Raw genomic sequence first — 19681 nt, forward strand, 5'->3', positions numbered from 1 at the left:
AAGATGTGTCCCTTTGGGTTCTATTATAGCTAACCAAGACAGATGAGATGGAGGACCAATGAGCTCTCAGAAGACCTGGTTATAAGGAACATTATATTTAGCTTGGAATGACTAATACAGTACACATACGGCTATGTTTAATCTCATTCCACTTTGATAAACAAACTGCTGTCCTGCAGGTCATGGTGCATGTTTTCATTAGAGAATCTGAGGCACCATATGTAGTAATCTGTTTGTTATTGGATTCACGCTGCAGCGGACTCTTAACGTTCACTACAGTGTGATGTCTCCGCTGATCACACACCCACTCTAATCATGATGTCATCATTATTAACAACACTGGTGGAAAGAGTGCTGGACTATTTTACTGAAGTAGAGCTGTTACATCGATGGCATTTTACTCAAACAGAATTAAGACTGCCTGTCTAGGAAATGAGTACAGTGGAATAGTAGCATGATGAAGATTTTGTGCATGTCCCACAAATCAGCTGAGGATCTTGCCAGTACTCAAATGCTAGAAAAGTAGCTATTAGCTATGATAAAGCTACAATAGCGATAAACACTTACCATCCACCTCTTCTTTTCTTTTGATTCTCAGTCAATCACATTGTTCTTTCCTCTGGAGTCAGTCAGCTCTGAAGAGAACTGAAGTTCTCATACACAAGTTTAGTTACAGACACAAAGTTCATTAAATAACAGTTCTATCACACACCACTGCTCACTTTCACACATCTTTCACACGTTTCCCCTTCCCGTCTCTCTTTTGCTTTTCTCTCCGACATGCACAAGTTCACTCTCATTTGAACATTCCTTTTTGTTACCCTCCCCTCTCTCCGTCACTCCATCTTCATGGAGTTGTATCCTTGTATCCTTTGATCTCTCTTTACCATTTGTATAATCAAAGGTACAGCATTGATTTTCTTACTTCAAACACAGATGTAGACATCCAAACTCCTAACATTGTGCTCAGTTCTTGCTGTTAAATCCCACTCTCTCTACTCTTGGCTCTGTGGCTAACATGGTCTTCCCTTTTGCCCTCTCATGATGTCATCAGTGAGTCTTGCTCTGTTGTGCAGACACAGCTGTCCCTCTCCTGCCTGGCTGCTTGTACAAAAGGCAGAATACCCCATTTCCCCGTGTTAAGCCCTGTGTCGCTCAAACATTAACACGAGCACAATAAGCTCCAATCCTATGATCCTCTGAATCTCTCCCTCTTATCCGCAGCGGTGACTGAACCATCCTCAGGCACACACACATTCACACTGACACACAAACACACACAGACGTTATACAGATCTGCTATTCCAAACACAAACATAAATGGCCATATTTGCAAGTCTTATTTGTTAATTCTATATATTTTTTACTTTTTAAAAAGAAAAGATGTTAATGGTGTTTAAGCAATGTAATATAATGTATTGCCATGTGGCATTGTCCAGTTGCATTTAAATAGACTGAGGTGTGTAAAGGTCATTGTCCTTATTGTAGCCCTCTCCATAGAAGCATAGTGTAGTGACTTTTTCAAGGTCTTATTTTCCCCCTCTTTTGGATTTCTAATGGAATGTTGATGTTATGGGCTGAAAATGTCTTGGTTTTACTGTGACAGCTCCACAATGTTTGTCTGAATAAATTTAGGTCTGTCTGTCCCGTCCCATACTGTCTCTGTGTGGTGTCCTCATTTCAGTGGCTCTGTTTTCTCATCAGTGTACATGTGCCAGCAGCAGAGGCAAGCGCAAGAACAGACGTCCATATGCAAGTGACACGTTTGTATGCCCATGAGCACCCACACACACACACACACACACACACATTCCTGCAGAAACACATGACAGAGCACAGCTGCAGAGTGGCTTCCAGACTCACTAAAGTTTAAAAATATGACTCGCATATATATTCATACATTTATGCACAAGTGAATGTGAGCCAGACAGAGTTTTAGCAACTCTACACATGATTTCATTCAGAGATGTTTACTCCTCACCCCAAATGGCTATTGACTTCTGATCAGTCCCATCACCATCCATCAAAGTAAACTCGCCTCGCCAGACATGCCTTTGTCTTCATTTAATATGCTGTATTAAATCCATTGATCTGATAATGCCCTTTCTGTAGTCAATTTGATTAATGTGGCTAGAAGAAAATCAGTTTTCCACTATCTTTCTCCCCTGCTGCATCCCCTCTTCCCCCTCTTCCTTTCTCTATCAGTCTATCTGTGAGGCTGTCATGGTGTTGGCGCTGATATAATGATTTCAGACTGGTTTAAAGCTGTGCTGCATGAGTGAGGGCATGGATTATTGCGTGCACTGGACTCACTGGTATGAAAACTTGATTTTCCTGGAGAGAGTGTATGTGTGTGTGTGTGAGAGAGGGAGAGGGAGAGAGAGAGAGAGAGAGGGGCGGAGGGAGAGAAAACCAAGACCCCTGTCTGTCTCTGGTGCTCAGCGACTGTCACAAAACATGAATCTTTCACAATATGAGTCACACAGTGTAGTCTCAATAAAGGTAACACCAAAACTAAGTCCCGCCACAGTGAGTGGTTCTGTACTAGTGTGAGGTTCTCTTTCTGGAATGGAATTATCTCAAACAGTGCCAAACAAGTTCTTATTGGTACTAATGCAATTCTGAGTTCTTCCCTTCATCCCATGCTGCACTTCTTTTGGATAAGGGGGTTGTATGCTAGAATGGCAATGCACACACAAAAATGTATGTGCATGTTACTCTGTGTGTGTCTGCATGTACATGTACAGCTTGCTGCCAACCAAAGATACACCATCAGACCCTGGGAATGCTGAGAGTGACAGCAGCATCTGGTAATCTTACTGCCTCCTTGGAGAGTGATGGTGGCATCAAGGTTTTATCAACTGGACGTGTTGACTGTGACACAGCCTCCTCCTCCAGGCTAACATCAACTGGTAGCACACTGTCCAAGCTGGTCTACTTTTCTTTATTAGTCAAGGGGTGTGGATACTGCTCCTGTCTCTGCCTTCAAATTGCTCAGTTCTGAAATCATTCTGTATAAAAAATATTTGGGGAGTGAAACTATTTTGACATAACATTGGCTAAGATAGTGCCAGTGTGTTCCAGACTAACATTACAGTCACATAAAAAAATCACAAAAAAAGTTTTTCAGTCTAACTTTAACTAACTATATAATACAGTAAACTCCAAGCTCCCTGAGGCATGAAAGACAATTGGATTATATCATAAGTCAATCAGTGGCGTAGGCGGGCCAGCTGGTCCACATTACCTTTTAGTTTAACCCCTTTCAAATGCATCATTAAGATAGACTGTGTGCCCTGGCCTCTAAATTGAGGTTATTGGTCCTAATCCACTTCGCTGATAAACTCCTAATAGACTACACTGTGTGGACATGGAGCAAGTCTTGCCCTACGCCTCAGAAACTCTCATTTATATTTATGACAACCTCAGCTCTCCGTTCCTGATTAATCCACTTAATATTAGGAAGCAGATCCGTAAATCTCCTGTCTGCCTCTGAGGAGAGCAGAAAGAGAACCGGGGATGTGACAAGAATGTCAACTCTGAGATCTGCAGAAAGGCATGCATACATACTCCAAAGCCCCAGCTACTGCAATCCAGAATCTTTGCACTTCATGTCCCAGCGCCAAAACCGCACAGTGGCACATCAGATGGCCGACAGACACAAACAGATGTACTTTCTCTCACACACACACACACACACAGCGTGTCTTAAGAAGATTGGTTTAAGTCATAAGCAAGCTATTGAAGTGCTGATGATTATGATCCTCCCTTTCAGTAGGGCGGAGAGAGAGAAAGAGAGCAAGAGGGAGAGAGACATACTGAGTCACAGATTAGCTAGTCAGCAGAGAAGAAGTGCTGCTTAATTCCCTCCAAGGAGTTCAAAGGTTTCCTCTCCCTTGTACAGAGCTGTGCAGCTCACATTGAAGCAAATTAAGTTTTCATGGGTGGGTACGCATCGAAGCATAACATGTCTATGAGAGCAGGGTTACAAGAGTCATAGAAACGGGTGTCATAATAATATGCACAAGTCTATATATTGGTCCTCGCTCTGTATAAGTTTCAGAACATAAATATATTGGGTTTGTCTCTGTGTATCTCTGTTTATCTATTTCCCTGCCTGTTTCTGTAACTGATTGCAGATCCTTCCTCTCTCTGTCTTTGTACCCCACCCAAAGTTGTCAGCAATAACAAGCAAGATAATGTCCTTGAATACCCCAGAGGGTCCCTCCTTCCACCACTTCATACATCCCTCTCTCCCTCCGCTCCACTTGAGCAGATGGCCACAGATGGAAAATGGAGCCTAGCAAACCTGATGGCATCTGTTTTGGGTCACGATCTCCATAGCTCTCCCACACACGTACCTGCTCCCCTCCCACTCACTGACTGGTCACCATGGCACACGCAGATGCCACCATGACAGCACAGACCATTAGCCACTCAAACTATGACAGCATTACCTGGATCGGGTAACAAGAGGCCTTTGGTGATACAAAGGGGGATGCAGTGTGACAGTCCAGCAAAGGTGGCCATAGGCTACACCTGCAAATTTACTGTACATTCATTCAGGTGTGTATATTATCTGAGGGTCCCTGAGTAACCATTACATGCAAGTCAAATATGATTGATGGAGTTGACTACTTTCTAATCACTGCAGTATCGCACTGCAATAGGCCCAATATTCTAGAATTAATATATATTATCTATATTTCATAGAATTATGCTCTAATATTTTTGCATGATTTGTACATTTTTGGGCTCAAAATGATCTCTTTGCTTTATGTCACAGGATAAAAGCCACATTGATTACTTCTCAAATGCTATCATTCAATTGAATCCAAGGTTCTTTAAAGGCTTTTTGCAGTTTTGCACCCTATTACCAATACACAGGATAACAATCCCTAACGCATCCTTTCTGCCATAATCCAGGTTGAGAATCCATAATTAAGATGTTAAAAGAATGTACTAACCCAAAAATGTTTACCATAGAGGACATTAGGCTACACCATCACAGATCTACCAGACAAGCAGCACCATTCACAAACCATCGACCAATCTAGATGTTACAGGTTTGAATGTGTAAGTGCGGGTATGTCATTGGGGTTATCAAGTGGGCACCTTCTTTCACTAATGTTTCATTGAAGCGTGGGATACCAACCCTGGTGAAGATAAGGGATGAAAGGTGTGGTTTGGTTTGACCCCAGTTAGCATATGGGCCTTGGTTAGGGTATGGGGAAGGTTAGGAATAACACTGTTACCAAGCCACTATAATAACATACTAACAAAAGCAACATACCAGCATATATACCACTAGCAAACAAATGCCAGCTAACAATGCTACTAACAAGCAATGGGCCATCAGCAAACATGCCACAAGTAACCAATTGTTAACAAACCAACATTCCATCATGGCTCTACAGTATTGGACATACTGGTAAAACAAACCAATTCCCCAGCAAGAAAAACCAAATACACCAAACATTCCCTACCTTGTAACACTCAAGGGTGCTGGTGACTTTATGCCCCAGTCACAGCCACTCACTGGCTCCCAACACTGCCTCAGACGTAACCTTTAGTGTCTGCTTTAAGCTCAACACCTGAATGCCTAATTCATCAAGTAGTATTGAAGTTGTCTTTGCTACAAACTGTCTGCACCCAACCTCCACAGAGCACACTCTAGCTTTCCAGCATTTTCCCTCAAAATGCCTCATCTACCGTGTCTTCCCATGGCACTGTGAGCTCCACAAAATACAAACTCGCCTCTGAACACAACATCAAGTCTGGCCGTAAACTAATGCTCACTATTTCCCACAGTATTATCAGCTGTTTCCCCAAATCTACTGCCATTTACCAATCTCTGCCTACTCTTGTTTGCCCAAAAGTGCCTCACTACTAAATTCTTCTTCCTCAATTTTAAAATCTTCCTATCATCTAACGACTTTCTAACCGTTTGCTCTCAATTGTTGCTGCCCAACATTTCAGCATTTTAGCATTCAACATGTTCAGTTATTTCACCAAGTGTTTTTTTCATTGGAAAAGGTACAATCTACATCCTGACAGAATATGTAAGATGACTGAACATAAGGAACAGGCAGGGTCCTCACCTACCCATAGACTGAGATTTTGGGGAGATGGTAGTACCTCATAGGTTGCACCTATAATGAATTTGGTTTGCCTCCATAACCCACAGCTCCATCCAGCCAAGCTTCTTCCTTTCTACATTCCACTGACTCTGCTTTGCCTGAGAGAAAGAACACACCTTGTTTCTTCCTTCTGCCAAAGGATTTGTTTTACAACCGTCTGTTGTAAGCCATTGCAGATACAAAATTATCATAATGTACCAAACTTATGTTTGGGAATCACACAATAAACACATTGTATAGACTTTGTGCACCAACTGTGTGTTTACCCTTTATTTTCCATCACAAATGTGAAAAGTTGTGTTCGAGTGTCATATGATTTATTTTAATCATTGTTGACTGTTGTTGCCTTTAAGGCAACAATGGCTTTCACATGTAATTCCCATATAATTGCCTCTTTTCAAAGCCATAATATATAATGCCTTATGTTGGATGTGGTGTTTCTATGTTATTGTTGTTGTCATTACCAATCCTACTTCCCCGACTCCGCCCGATTCATCTGGAATGCTGAGGATTCAACAACCTCTTGACCTTCTCTCCTCACCTAAATGCTTGTGTGTGAGGAACAGGTGGGACCAGGGCTAGTAGTCCTGGCCAGGACAGCTCCTGTCCACAGCACAGCAAGCGCCATCCATTTCCAAGCGACAGATCATTACAGCCCTGATGGCCGACAGATGGTGATGAATTGGCGCTGATACCGGTGCTGGACCGTTTTGGAAGCAGTCTGTTGCACAAACTGCTGTATCACTTTTTTTTCCTTGATGTAGCTATCCAGTCAGCCCCGGATATTGGACAGAAACTCCACCCCCGGCTCCCCCTGTTTACCAGAGAAGGATAATACCATGGGGATGATCCTTGAGCTTGTTCCTTGATGCACAAACAGATGTTTGTTCTGAGTAAATCAATCACAATTCACCATAGACACTGACTGATATCCAACATATGGCAACCTTCTCAAGTCTAGCAATCTGTGTGGCGCAATTAGGAGAAATAATATACAAGAAGGCTGGACTTCTGAATGTCCCTTGGAACAATACAATACAACTGAAGGTTTAGGGATAAGATCATTTTTTAACTAATAAGAAGTGTATCAGTGTAGAGGCAGTTCATTTGTTCATTAACCAATGCTGTCATCTAGTGGTCTAAATCTGTACAGACCCCATTGCTGTTCCACTGCTACATTAAAAAAACCCAATGCAACTGTGTCTGACATGCGGCTCCTATTTAAGTCTTACTTTGAATGTTTGCTGGAAAGAAGCATGACATTATGTACTAATTATAGGGAAAATGGAGGAAGAGTTCAGTGATAGGGGGGCAAATACCTGAGACTGTTGCTCAGTGTCTTTTCTTATTATTGATATATTTGGTGGTAATTTTCCTAAAAACGAATGTGGCAACAATGTGTGCCTCCAGTTCACAATAGATGTGGCAGACACTGTAATACATTCACAGAGAAATGTAATGTTTTACTTGAAACAATTTTGGTTCCATGGGATGTTGTGATGTGAGTTCTGTGCATCTCTCCTGTAATAAGGGACTAAATTCCATTGAAGACTATATAAGATAACAAGAGAGAAGAGGGCAAACTGTGTTTTGCCTCTACCAATACACCAGATTCAATGTAACTGCCATTTTACTTTAAAACTAGGGTGGGCTTTTAAGTAGAAATGTGGCTTGGATGAAAGCTGGTATGACATTGGGGTCAAGCAGACATCTCCAGTGAGAGATATTTCACTGAATGTGGCTCACAACACCTCCAGAAGGCTCAACAGTAAATTATTGTGTCCCAGAACTACCTCTCACCCACTGATATGACCTACACTCCACTCCACTTACAGTGCAATCTTAGGCTTACACATCACTCACAACATCTCACCCCGTAATTTCCATCTGCACCATCAACCTCAACAACAACAGGTAATGCGACAACTGAGCCCCCTGGCTTGAAACAGCCTATTACAATTTTCAGAAAAGGATTTTGTACCACCAATCAGAGTAATTGGACAACTGACCTTTTGTGGCTAGAAATAACCCACTCAGCAGTTCAGAAGCTGCACTGTACCAACAGTCATAGGCTAAAGGGATGACTGACCCTGCTAACTTGGATCCAGTGAGGATGGGTATATATGTTACCCATACCTTTAGATTTTATTTGTAACATCACTGAACCTGGCAGTTAAACTTGAAATCTGGTTGACCGGCATCTGCGCTGGCACTGAAGGCCATGGGCAGATTTCTGTGAAAATGTAATTTAGATGCTCATTAGTAATGTAATGTAAGTAGCCTACGAAATTCAATCAATTAGAAACTGACAATATATATCCACTGATAATCTCCTTTAATGGGACATGTATCGGCATAAGATCATCATCAATTGACATCTCTCCAATGATATTTAAAATTTACAGACGCCATCCCAGTTTTCCCATCCTATCTGTTCTTTCTTTTCTCTAAGTGACTTCTTGGCAAAAGACAAGTGGCAGGCAGAACACATCTCTGCTGGTAGTGTGGGAGGGTAGCAAAGTTAGAAGTTTTGGGAAGCACACTATCTGTAGTCTATAAGTAGACAGTGCAGAAATGATTATTATATGAAGGTAATTGTTGTCTTTATGTGGCTATTTTTGTATTCTCAGCAATCAGCCTAACTACCACCGAAGATCTGAAGGCACAGTTTACTCTCCTGCCTTCAGTATACTCACCTCCTTAACTACGACTGCACCTCGAGGACTTTAAAATACTATGGTCTCTAGAGATATGACCAAGTATGTGTGCGGTCCCTATCATTTTGAGACAGCTCATAAATAAATATTATAGCAAGAATGACCTAGAATGGATGGAACTGACATCACGTTTAGAACTAGAAAAATGTTAATTTCAGAAAATGTGTTGGATTTTCTGAAAGCAGCTGGAAGTGTGCTTATTTCAGTCCTGAAGGTTGAAGAGTTGAATCCATTAGAATCAACAAGTGAAAACAAGCTTAGTGCTAGTTTCAAGCTCGCCACCTGTTTTCTCTGTGAAGCTGACCAATATAACAGCTTAAAGTATCAAACCCAAGTATATCAATTGCACATTCAAAATTTCCAATAATTCCCAACATCTAGGCTATCACACAAACAAGAAAAATCAAGAGGACGCAAGGCAACCTGCAACACTGAGTACAGAGGACAACACTGAGGCCCTCTACAGGAAAGGACAGAGCAGGTTGTTCTCCCTTCAGTGTGTGCAACAGGCTGCTGCAGATGTTCTACCAGTCTGTAGTAGCCAGTGCACTGTTCTTTGCTGTGGTGTGCTGGGGAGGCAGCATCAAGGCAGGGGAAGCCAACAGACTGAATAAGCTGGTGAGGAAGGCTAGCTCTGTTGTTGGACATGAACTGGACAGTCTAGAGGCAGTGGCAGAGAGGAGGATGAGGGGAAAGATCACCTCCACCCTGGAGAACCCCTCTCACCCTCTCAGCCTTCAGCCACAGACTTCTCCTCCCACGCTGCAGGACAGAGCGCCTCAGGCGTTCCTTTGTGCCTGCAGCCATTGGACTGTGCCAGTCAGCCATGACTCATGGTAGTGATGCTTTGTTTGCTGAGTAGTCTACTTATCACAGATATCACTGTAGTGTAAACAATGTATCATTATGGTTTAGTCATCTTTATAGTTAGGTTCTAGATGTGAATGGGCCTTTAGTCATTTCTCTGTTTTGATTTTTCTGCCATTCCATGCAGAGGGAATATGGGCTCTGATTGGTCGATTGACAGCCAGTTGTGCTGCTGGACAACTTTGCCCCCCCAAAAGGAGACTACACCAAACCCAACAATAGCCTACTGTAGAAGCGTGCTACTGTTAAGTGAATCGCTTAAAAAACTTTTTTAAGTGTTTTCAGATTGACCACCAGATCTTCACTAAGGAAAAAATAAGCATAAAAGTTAAAGATCTTAAAAAGTAGCCTATAGAGTACCAAAAAGTGGAATTGCATTAGGAATTGAGGCTGTACAAATGTGTGTAGTTAGTCAGACTCCAAATTTTGGAAAGAAAACTAAATTGTGGGATAACATGAGTGTGTCTTGCTCAGCGTCAGCTCTACTTGACCCACGTCTGACTACAATTCCCATAACATATAATGAAATATACACCAGCCCAGCCACGAACATGTTTTAAGCTCGAGTCCAATAGTTGTTTAGAATTCTATGATTGGCGGGACACGGGAACCAACCAAAATGTGTCATTGGTTTCTATGCCGTTTCCAGGAAGTGAACACCACAGTTCTAACCACCTCCCACATGTGTGTCCCGTCGCACCACGCGCAGCGTGTGGAAGAAACCGGTCGGGAAGGCAACGTCATTCCTCCGACCACCGACTCAGTGAGCTCGGCAGACGTAGCGCAAGAGACAGAGAGCGGAGCGGTGTTGTCCGAGGCAGGTACGGTACTAGCACCGGCTGTGCTCATAAACTCAATAGACGTCTAAAAGGCTGTCAGTTGATGTTTCTATGGTTTCCAGGGTAACTGGGGGAAAGTAGGTCGTCTTCAGCCGCCGTTAGATAATGAATAGGGTGGACACTAGGGCCTGGAAGACTGCATAGGCCCGTTTTTCCGCGCACTTTACTGACAGAGACAGCCAGGGTAAAGTCTTTCCCTCACGGTCAGTCCAGCTACCAGCACTGGTCAGGTGCCTTTCGGACACCGCGCCACTAGTTTGGAGAGGTAGTCAGCTAGTTATGACGAACATTTTGTCAGGGTGTTTGTATTAAGGACATTGGTCAGTTTTGTTACCCACCGGTTTACCGCATATGTTTAGCTCGTCTTTATCACGTCTTTTCAGGTGCTGAAGCGATTACAGCAGAAAGATGGCGGACGACCCCAGCGCGGCGGACAGGAACGTGGAGATATGGAAAATCAAGAAGCTGATCAAAAGTTTGGAAGCTGCCCGTGGGTAAGTGGTCAATTTGGGCTTTGTATTGATGCCGCGGCCAGCCTAATTGTGTGAATGTTTATGGCTTCGGGAGATGGTGTGTGTGGACCGCCGCAACAGCTGGAGCTCGGAGAAGTGGGGCCGAATTTGGGAGTGGTAGCTTAGCTTAGCTAACTTAGCTTACTTTAGCTGTGACCGTTAGCTTGCTAATGCAGTTAACTACTGTCGCATTGAACCTCTGCTAACGTTTGTAAACGTTGTGTTGATTTGGCAGAGGACAATTTTAGATGGTTTCACGTTGATGTGTTCTCGGTGACATTGCGGAAAATATTGTCTCGATGTAGCAATCATACACATGATTATATAGCATCCGTAAAGCTAATTAGCCTAGCTAACAGACGTCATTTCTGGAAACAGGCCGCGATGGGATTCTTTGACAAGAAACCACGTTGATGATAATGGGAGGCCGGCTAGCTTATAGTTGAACTTCCACATGCGCTGACAAACGCATTCTAGAACACGATATGATGTTAGCTTTGTCCTTTCTTCTGAAGATTATGTGACAAAGCTTCATAATTCCCATCAGAGCCGGCTAGTTACCTTATGACAGTCGAGCTGCTTACATGAGGGCTTTACTAGCTACAAAGTGGTCAGCTGGAAAGAATTGAAAATGTGTTTGCAGGTAGGGGTACTGTGGCCTGCGGCCTCCCTCAGTTATCAAATACGGCGTGTGGATTGTGGGTGTTAGCTAACGTTACACTAGCTAATAGCTTACTCTGCGACAGCTTGCCGTCTAGTGTTGCGCAGAATTTGCTGTGCTGTCCTGTGCTCTGCCGCCTGCCATGTTACACACGGTTGACCATTTGCCCTGTATTCAACCAGCTGCCGCTACCTGTGTGTGTGCCTCGTCAGCGTGTATGCTTTGCCTTTTCACAGGTAGTGACTGCACAGACAATGTGGAGCAGTTGAACTTCAACGCAGTCCTTGGTGTCAAGGACAGAGATTGTCTAGTGTGTAATTCAAAGCCCACCCTTCCTCTCTCTCTCACCTTTCAGGTCGTGTCAGGGTAATATTTTGCAAGGGAAGGTAGTGTGTTGTTTCTAAGATGAGACAGAATAATGGGTGAAAGTAGGTTGAAGGTGAGAAAATTGACAGTGTATATGTGTGGTGCTAAAAAGTTTAAATATTGTTTGTTTTTGTTGTGAATAACTTATTATCCCAGTGTCACGTTGACATGGGTATGCAAAACTCTATTGTCATGATGTATTCTGTTTTAGTAATATTGTAAAGCACAAGGGCGCCATTAGATACACATCCCACAGCATGTTGTACTTGCTGCTTAATGTGTGTGTGTGTGTTAGTATGAGTGCACCCTCTTAAAGTTTTAGTTATACTAATGTCAAAGTGTGTAAGTAACTAACTTTAAGTCCCCTCTGTCTGTCTCCATAGTAACGGCACCAGTATGATCTCATTGATCATCCCTCCCAAGGACCAGATATCCAGAGTGGCCAAGATGTTGGCTGATGAGTTTGGCACAGCCTCCAACATCAAGAGCAGAGTCAACAGGCTTTCTGTGCTCGGCGCCATCACCTCTGTACAACAAAGACTAAAACTCTACAACAAGGGTATGTGTTGTGATTGAGGGATCTCAGAACCCCAAATGAACACACTTTTTGATTTGCCTTTGTGAATTTAGTTTCAAGGGCAACATGTTCACCCAGAGTTCTAGATTGAGCCAAAAATTATATATATATATATATATATATATAATTGTCCTCCTCAGTATCTTTCCATTGCAAGAGGTTGATAATTAATGTTAAGCAAATATGACCATGCTTTTCCAACTGATGTGTGCTTCTTGGGCACTTGATGTGTCTATTTGGAGATAGTTGTATACACATAGTAGATGCAGTTTACGTATGTCTTTCTACATGTAATGTTTTTACATTACATTTTACCACATATAGCAGAAATGCATGGCAGGAAAAAACAAAGGACTGGATGATGATGTCTTAGCAGATCAGACTGAGAGTCTGTATTTGAGCCACAGCAAGATTGAATATACTATAGAAATATCTCTGAATATGTGCTGTACACACGTTCTTGCTTCCTCTGACACTATACATTGTCCATCTTGACAAAGACCTGTTGCCTGCCTAATCTAATGGCCTCTTCCCTTTCTCTCCTGCCAGTGCCACCTAATGGTTTGGTGGTGTACTGTGGCACCATTGTGACAGAGGAAGGAAAGGAGAAGAAAGTCAACATCGACTTTGAGCCTTTCAAGCCAATCAACACCTCCCTGTACCTCTGTGACAACAAGTTCCACACTGAGGTGAGAGCGTTCGTTCAGTGTGTGTGTGCATGCATATGATGTGAATTTCTGCTTGTCTGAGAGGGAGTGGGGGATTTCATTTTCTCCCTAATCCATGCCATGCTTCCTCTCTGTCACATCCTCCTCCCCCACCTCTCCTTCCCTCACTCCCTCTACCCAGGCATTGACAGCCCTGCTTTCTGACGACAGTAAGTTTGGCTTTATCGTGATCGACGGTAGCGGGGCACTGTTCGGCACGCTGCAGGGCAACACCAGGGAGGTGCTGCACAAGTTCACTGTGGACCTGCCCAAGAAGCACGGTACTGTCCCACAACGCACACACACACACACACACACACACACACACACACACACACACACACACACACACACATTCATATACACTGGATACTGAACCCACAACTCCTTCATGTTGCCCGCACCCATTGACTAACGTTCTTTCCTACATGCTGACAACAGCCCTCTCCTCTGTTTTTATGCAGTCAGATTGATGAAATATTGTTTTTGTAATATGTTTGTGGCCCGTAGGTTTGCCTGCTCTGGAACATTCAGGTCATTGCTTCTCTCATCTCTCTTTCAGGCAGAGGAGGGCAGTCCGCTCTGCGTTTTGCTCGTTTGAGAATGGAGAAAAGACACAACTATGTGCGGAAAGTGGCTGAGACGGCCGTCCAGCTCTTTGTGTCCAACGACAAGGTTAATGTGGCAGGAATGGTCTTGGCTGGATCTGCCGATTTCAAGACTGAACTCAGCCAGTCTGACATGTTCGACCCGGTAAGTTAAGTCTGTTAAAGGGCAGTACCACTCAAATTGAGCATTTTTAGAAACTATTGATCCATCCATCTTTCCCAAAACAGAAATTCCCCATGTTTGCCTTTTTAACAATTAATTTCTCATTAACTAATTATTTTTTTTATTAGAAAATAGCAAGAACATCAACACTAAAACTAACCAAACATCTTTGACAACTCTGAAATTAGTTGTTAGATAAGTTGACTCTTGCATTCTGCAAAAAATAGGAAATGCTTTTTGGAGGTAGTAGTTTCGGGATTACTAATAAAAGAATATCCTTCATTGTCAGATTAGATGATGGCAGGTGGCTGATAGAGGAAACGCCTCAAATGCGCACTTCATCAAAGGGCAGAAAGTAGTCAGCAAGCTGAAATCTCAAAATAATTTCACACCGTCAACCATTGCCTTCAACAGTGCCTAAGCAGGCACTCCGTATTACTATGGACATACAGTATATAACATAATGACTGTGATTATTTTCACAAAGGTTAGATCTCATTTCATTGTGGCCCAGTAGCGTAAGTCTAACTGATATATTTTCTATTGTGTCTAGCAAAAAGATAAAGGAATTGGACACAAACTGCAAAGGAAAAGGGAGCATTGGGATTGCCATATTCATCATTGTCCATATGAAGCTTACTTGACAGGTCTTCGGTTTTTAAAAGCAACAGGAAAAAAGTGTAATCAATAAAGTTTTATATTTTACTCTACATCAACATCAAGTGTAGGATGTGAAGATCAACTACACAACACGTACCACTGTGGTCCTCAGTGCAAGGAATAGATACCAAATGAAGACCGATACTAGACAAATTGTTATGCCCTTGAAACTCAAATGAAATGTTACAGATCTCTGTTGTGACAATAATCCATTTAATCCTCACCATAATTGGTAACATTTTATCTCAGCTTCTTGCCTATACAGATATAACCATTTTCGTCCATTTTGTTTATTAGCACATATCTGACAATATCATTAACTTCAGACAGTGTGTATGCATGCTTTCTAACTAACATAAATTTTGGTACATTCTCACGTTAAGATGAAGTTTTTTAATTCTCAACTTGTGCATGGAAATTGTACATAATTTTAGGGTGCATTGTTTTTGGCTTACACGGCTTTATAAATGAGGGCTCGGAGAACTAAGACCTGTGATGTCAACAAAATGTGAAATCTGGACCTGCTCCATAGTAAATGGATGGGAGACAAATTTTGTGGACCCAAATAATCTCCGAGTTAACCCAAATGAACTGTTGTAGTGTTATCACTTCAGAGCCATTGAATGTATCATCATTCAGTTTACTTTATCCATGTTCTAGAGGTTTAGCATTGACATTTGTTTATGAAATAAGATCCATTCAAATCAACCTTGCTCGTGGTTTCTATTACCCTGGATGACACTGGTGCTTCTGAAGCCTTATCTGCTTAGCCAAACAGGGCACTGGAAGACAGGAATGTCAAGTGGTTGCCCAGTAATTCTAACTGGCAAAGATCATGCCACGCTGCTGAGAGAACTGATATTTAGATGCATCAACATCTCACAAAAACTTGAACACAAACTTTGTATAAAGTTTGACATAAATACTCGCAGTTCAAGCAAAAAGATTCTGTGTTTTTCCAGGGCATATTTACATAAACTGTGCTCCTGTGTGTGTCTCTGTAGTGTTTAACCAGATTTGTGTGTGTGTGTGTATACAGAGGTTACAGGCCAAGGTGCTGAAGCTGGTGGATATCTCCTATGGAGGAGAGAATGGTTTCAACCAGGCTATTGAACTCTCGGCAGAGGTACTCTCCAACGTCAAGTTCATCCAGGAGAAGAAGCTCATAGGTGGGCGTTTGTTCCAACATGTTAAAACAATTTTTGGGGTGCCTCAAACAAGTGTGAGGGGAAACAAAATGGCTAGCTTTTCTTGTGGTACTGATTTTCCTGATGGTTGTCTTTCAAGTCGAAGTGGACTAGCTGAAAAGGAGTGTTCATTGGTCTAAGGTCATAAGGCAAGTCGGTTCACAGTAACTAATCTTGTTTCTCTTGTTTTATTTTTTCCTACCATCTACAGGGCGGTACTTTGATGAGATCAGCCAGGACACAGGGAAGTACTGTTTTGGTGTGGAGGACACACTCAAAGCCCTGGAGATGGGAGCGGTGGAGATCCTCATAGTCTACGAGAACTTAGACACTATGCGTTACATTCTACGCGTGCATGGGGCAGAGAGCAACGGAGCCGAGAACGGTAGAGACACAAACCACATACTCTACATGTGCCATTGTCAAGAAACGGAGAGCTACAAATGGCATCTTATAATGCTATAATCTTGGTGTCTCTTCTTGGGTTTTCAGATGAGAAGACCTTGTATTTAACGCCGGAGCAGGAGAAAGACAAGTCCCACTTCACAGACAAGGAGGTGAGCCCTACACAGAGGATGGACTCCAGCATTATCTATGAATACAGTCAGATTGCCGTGTTGGTATTGATTTACGTTAGATCCACATCGCTACCCATCATGCCACGTGTTCCTGACTGTGATTGTGTTTCCAGACGGGGCAGGAACATGAGCTGATCGAGAGCATGCCCCTGCTGGAGTGGTTCGCGAACAACTACAAGAAATTCGGAGCCACGTTGGAGATAGTCACAGACAAGAGCCAGGAGGGGTCCCAGTTCGTCAAGGGCTTTGGAGGCATCGGGGGTGAGCATGCTGTTGATTGAGATAAGGCTTGCGACACGGGCGTTGTGTTTGTGGCAGCGGTGGTTAGTGGGTTATATGGTGGGCCCCCGTTGCACAGCCTTAGTTAAGAAGTTAAGAATACTGAACGATCGACGAAGCTCAGTGGTTACTTTGTTCCACAAATATTACGGATTTGGGGCAGCAGGGTGGCACAATGTGTAGGTGAACTGCCCTTCAGCCTCAGGAGGCGGGTTCAAGCGCCCATGTTGGCAAGCTCCACCCTGCTGAAGTGTCCTTTAGCAAGACACTGAAACCCTACCAGCTCCAGGGGTGCTGTTTTGTAGCTGACCCTGACCTCCATGACCTCCCTGTGGAGGCAGGTAGGCACAAAGAATTTTCCTATGGGGATCAATAAAGTATCACATTATTCTTACATCATTATATATCTGAATGTGCTTTCAAACATTTATATTATGTGTGTGTTATTTCAAGTTCATTTATTTATATAGCCTTTCATCACAAGCATGAAGGACATGCTAACTGACCAACAATCAACCATAGAACAGAATGATGTAACACAAACTTAAGGATGCAAATCAAAGCACAAGGCACAGAATAGCAAGTTTTAGCGAGCCTACCTAGCCTACCTGGCACCACCAACCTCGACGCAAAAAAGGAAAAACTCCAAAGAAAACGTTATTATTACCTTGTTATTTAACTTGCCAAACACGTGCAGTGCGTTCAAACTGCCATCAACTTGACCAACAATTCCCTGGAAGTCCGTTCTATCTCTATTGGGCCGATCAAATTGACAGACTCGGCAGAAAAGTTGACCGAAGCGGAACTTTTGGCAGTCATTGACCATTAACTGCCAATCAGATTTTTGTGTGTACTGTTTTTCCTACAAATGTGACGACAATTCTGTAAATAAGCGTTGATCACCGTGATTGAGGGGTTTCCCATGCTATATATTTATCTTTCCTACAGTACCGCAATAAACTTAAAAACGATGCGTGGAGATCAGTGACCTCTATTGTTGGTGCTAATGGCAACTTCTTGTGTACTGTTTTTAGGAGGGAAATAATTTACTTGGAGATGAAATATTACATTTTACTACACGATTACCATAGGGTATTGAATTTGGATAACGAAACAGTGTGTAGGCTAACAGGTTCTAGAAAAACAAAATAGAGCTGTACATTACAAAATTGGCATGAGAATGTATTGTAATTATATTTCTCTGTTGGATGTTATCCTAATCAAACTTTGTTTCTGCACGACAGCAAAGTTGTTAGTCTCAAAAGTGAGTTGCAAGAGAAATCAAGCACTCTGCAGGTCTATTAAAGTATTCAAAATATGATTTATGTGTTCAACATGTATTTGCCCACACCTGCTACATATAGGGTTTTTTCTCACTGATGTATTGCTGTCAGCTCATTGTGATGGTATATTCTGATTCTATCAATTAGTGTTACAAATAGACAGAATCTTGGAATTCCTTTGTGAACTGATGTGATGCAACAAAGTTAGCGGGTGGATGGCGAAATCTGCTGATGGAAAGTGGCTCATAGGCGGTTTGTAATATAGAACTGGTGGTTGCTAGCCGAATTCATTTAATGGCAATAGATTTTCAGATTTTAGAAAAGGTACCTTGTAAATGTTCTTCACAACCTAAAAGTTAGCTTTATGTTATACGTGTAATTCACAGAGAAGAGCTTTATAACAGGACATTTGAGGATTTCAGGAATTCATGCTTTTTAGACATTAATACTCCCCCTCATATCTCATGGGGATTAGCCTATCCTAATACAAATTCTTCCTTTAATGTTGCTCTGATCTTACAAAACATGACATAAGCTAGTGAGCCATCATGTTCCTCTTGCTAATCTATCGTCTTTGTGTTATTTGTGTTCCACAGGTATCTTGCGGTACAGGGTGGATTTCCAGGGCATGGAGTACCAAGGAGAGGACGATGAGTTCTTTGATTTGGATGACTACTAGGTAGTCGGGGACTGATATTGGGAGAAAAAAAGCAAAGCAAAGGAATGAATGAAGAAATAAGGAAAGAAAAATGCCACCTCTCTTTTGCAGCAAGTGAGAGGGGCAACCGTGTTGACCATATATATAAGACAGACACACCTTCCAATTTACCGGTTGCATACACAAACATGCACATACATTTCATATGTACACACAAAAAATAACCTCACACAGGCTGAAGAGGAGTGAGATTTTCTTTCATCCAGAGAGGGAGAAAGCCCTTCCTGAATAAATCCCTGCCTTAGAGTGCTGGTTCCTTCCCCTAGTTGGATTGGACTCGACTCATTTTGTTCTTTTTTTTCCTCCCCTCCATTTTGAATGAACACAACAGCAAGTTCCCAGAGCCCTCGCTGTCCCCACCCCGGTCTGAAGAAGAACTTTGGACTCACTCCTCGTATATAGAAAATATATTTTCCTTTCTTCCCTCATCCTATCCTCGCCCTCTCTCCCTCCTCCCTTCTATGCTTTCTCTTTCTTTTTTTTTTTGCATTTCATTTTTTTACTGGTAACTGCTGCTGTTGTATTTTATGAGAGTGGGGGATTTTTTTTACCTGGGTTTCTGTAGAGAAAGGGGGACAAAGTATTAAATTTGAACTGCTGAAAACCATTGCTACCTCCTCATCCGCTGTGGTCTCAATCTTGTGAAGTCTCTCTCTTCTTCCCGGAGAGGCTGACCCCTCCCTGCTCTCCCACCATCAAATGAATATGTTGTGATAGTCCTGTGTGAGTGATAATCATGCATGGCGCCTTTTAGGGGATCTCACTTGTCATTGGTTTACCCAGGATCCATCTCTTCATGTTGTAACTTTATTTAGTTTA

General features: G+C 42.5%; 1 protein-coding gene across 1 annotated transcript; it reads left to right on the plus strand.

Moving 5' to 3' along the window:
• The first annotated feature begins 10436 nt into the window (after positions 1-10436).
• Positions 10437-19026, plus strand: LOC139653862 (eukaryotic peptide chain release factor subunit 1-like). Its single transcript, XM_071530867.1, has 11 exons — positions 10437-10545; positions 10947-11057; positions 12486-12661; positions 13229-13368; positions 13529-13667; positions 13949-14139; positions 15857-15986; positions 16216-16389; positions 16497-16561; positions 16696-16843; positions 18741-19026. The coding sequence occupies exons 2-11, from the start codon at positions 10972-10974 to the stop codon at positions 18821-18823; spliced, it is 1332 nt and encodes a 443-aa protein (XP_071386968.1). The 5' UTR covers positions 10437-10545; positions 10947-10971; the 3' UTR covers positions 18824-19026.
• Positions 19027-19681: the final 655 nt, after the last annotated feature.

The sequence above is a fragment of the Centroberyx affinis genome, unplaced genomic scaffold (assembly GCF_046629955.1).
Source record: "Centroberyx affinis isolate AG114_WGS23_722 - 3 ecotype Tasmania unplaced genomic scaffold, CSIRO-AGI_Caff_v1 ptg000138l_1, whole genome shotgun sequence".
Lineage (NCBI taxonomy): Eukaryota > Metazoa > Chordata > Actinopteri > Beryciformes > Berycidae > Centroberyx > Centroberyx affinis.

What these genes read in the sequence shown, in the direction of transcription:
- LOC139653862 (XM_071530867.1), top strand. Translation starts at nt 10,972, where the DNA reads ATGGCGGACGACCCCAGCGCGGCGGACAGGAACGTGGAGATATGGAAA. An exon ending in ACAACAAGTTCCACACTGAG is followed by an intron (nt 13,369 to 13,528) that starts GTGAGAGCGTTC and finishes CCCTCTACCCAG; the next exon opens with GCATTGACAGCCCTGCTTTC. An exon ending in GGACCTGCCCAAGAAGCACG is followed by an intron (nt 13,668 to 13,948) that starts GTACTGTCCCAC and finishes TCTCTCTTTCAG; the next exon opens with GCAGAGGAGGGCAGTCCGCT.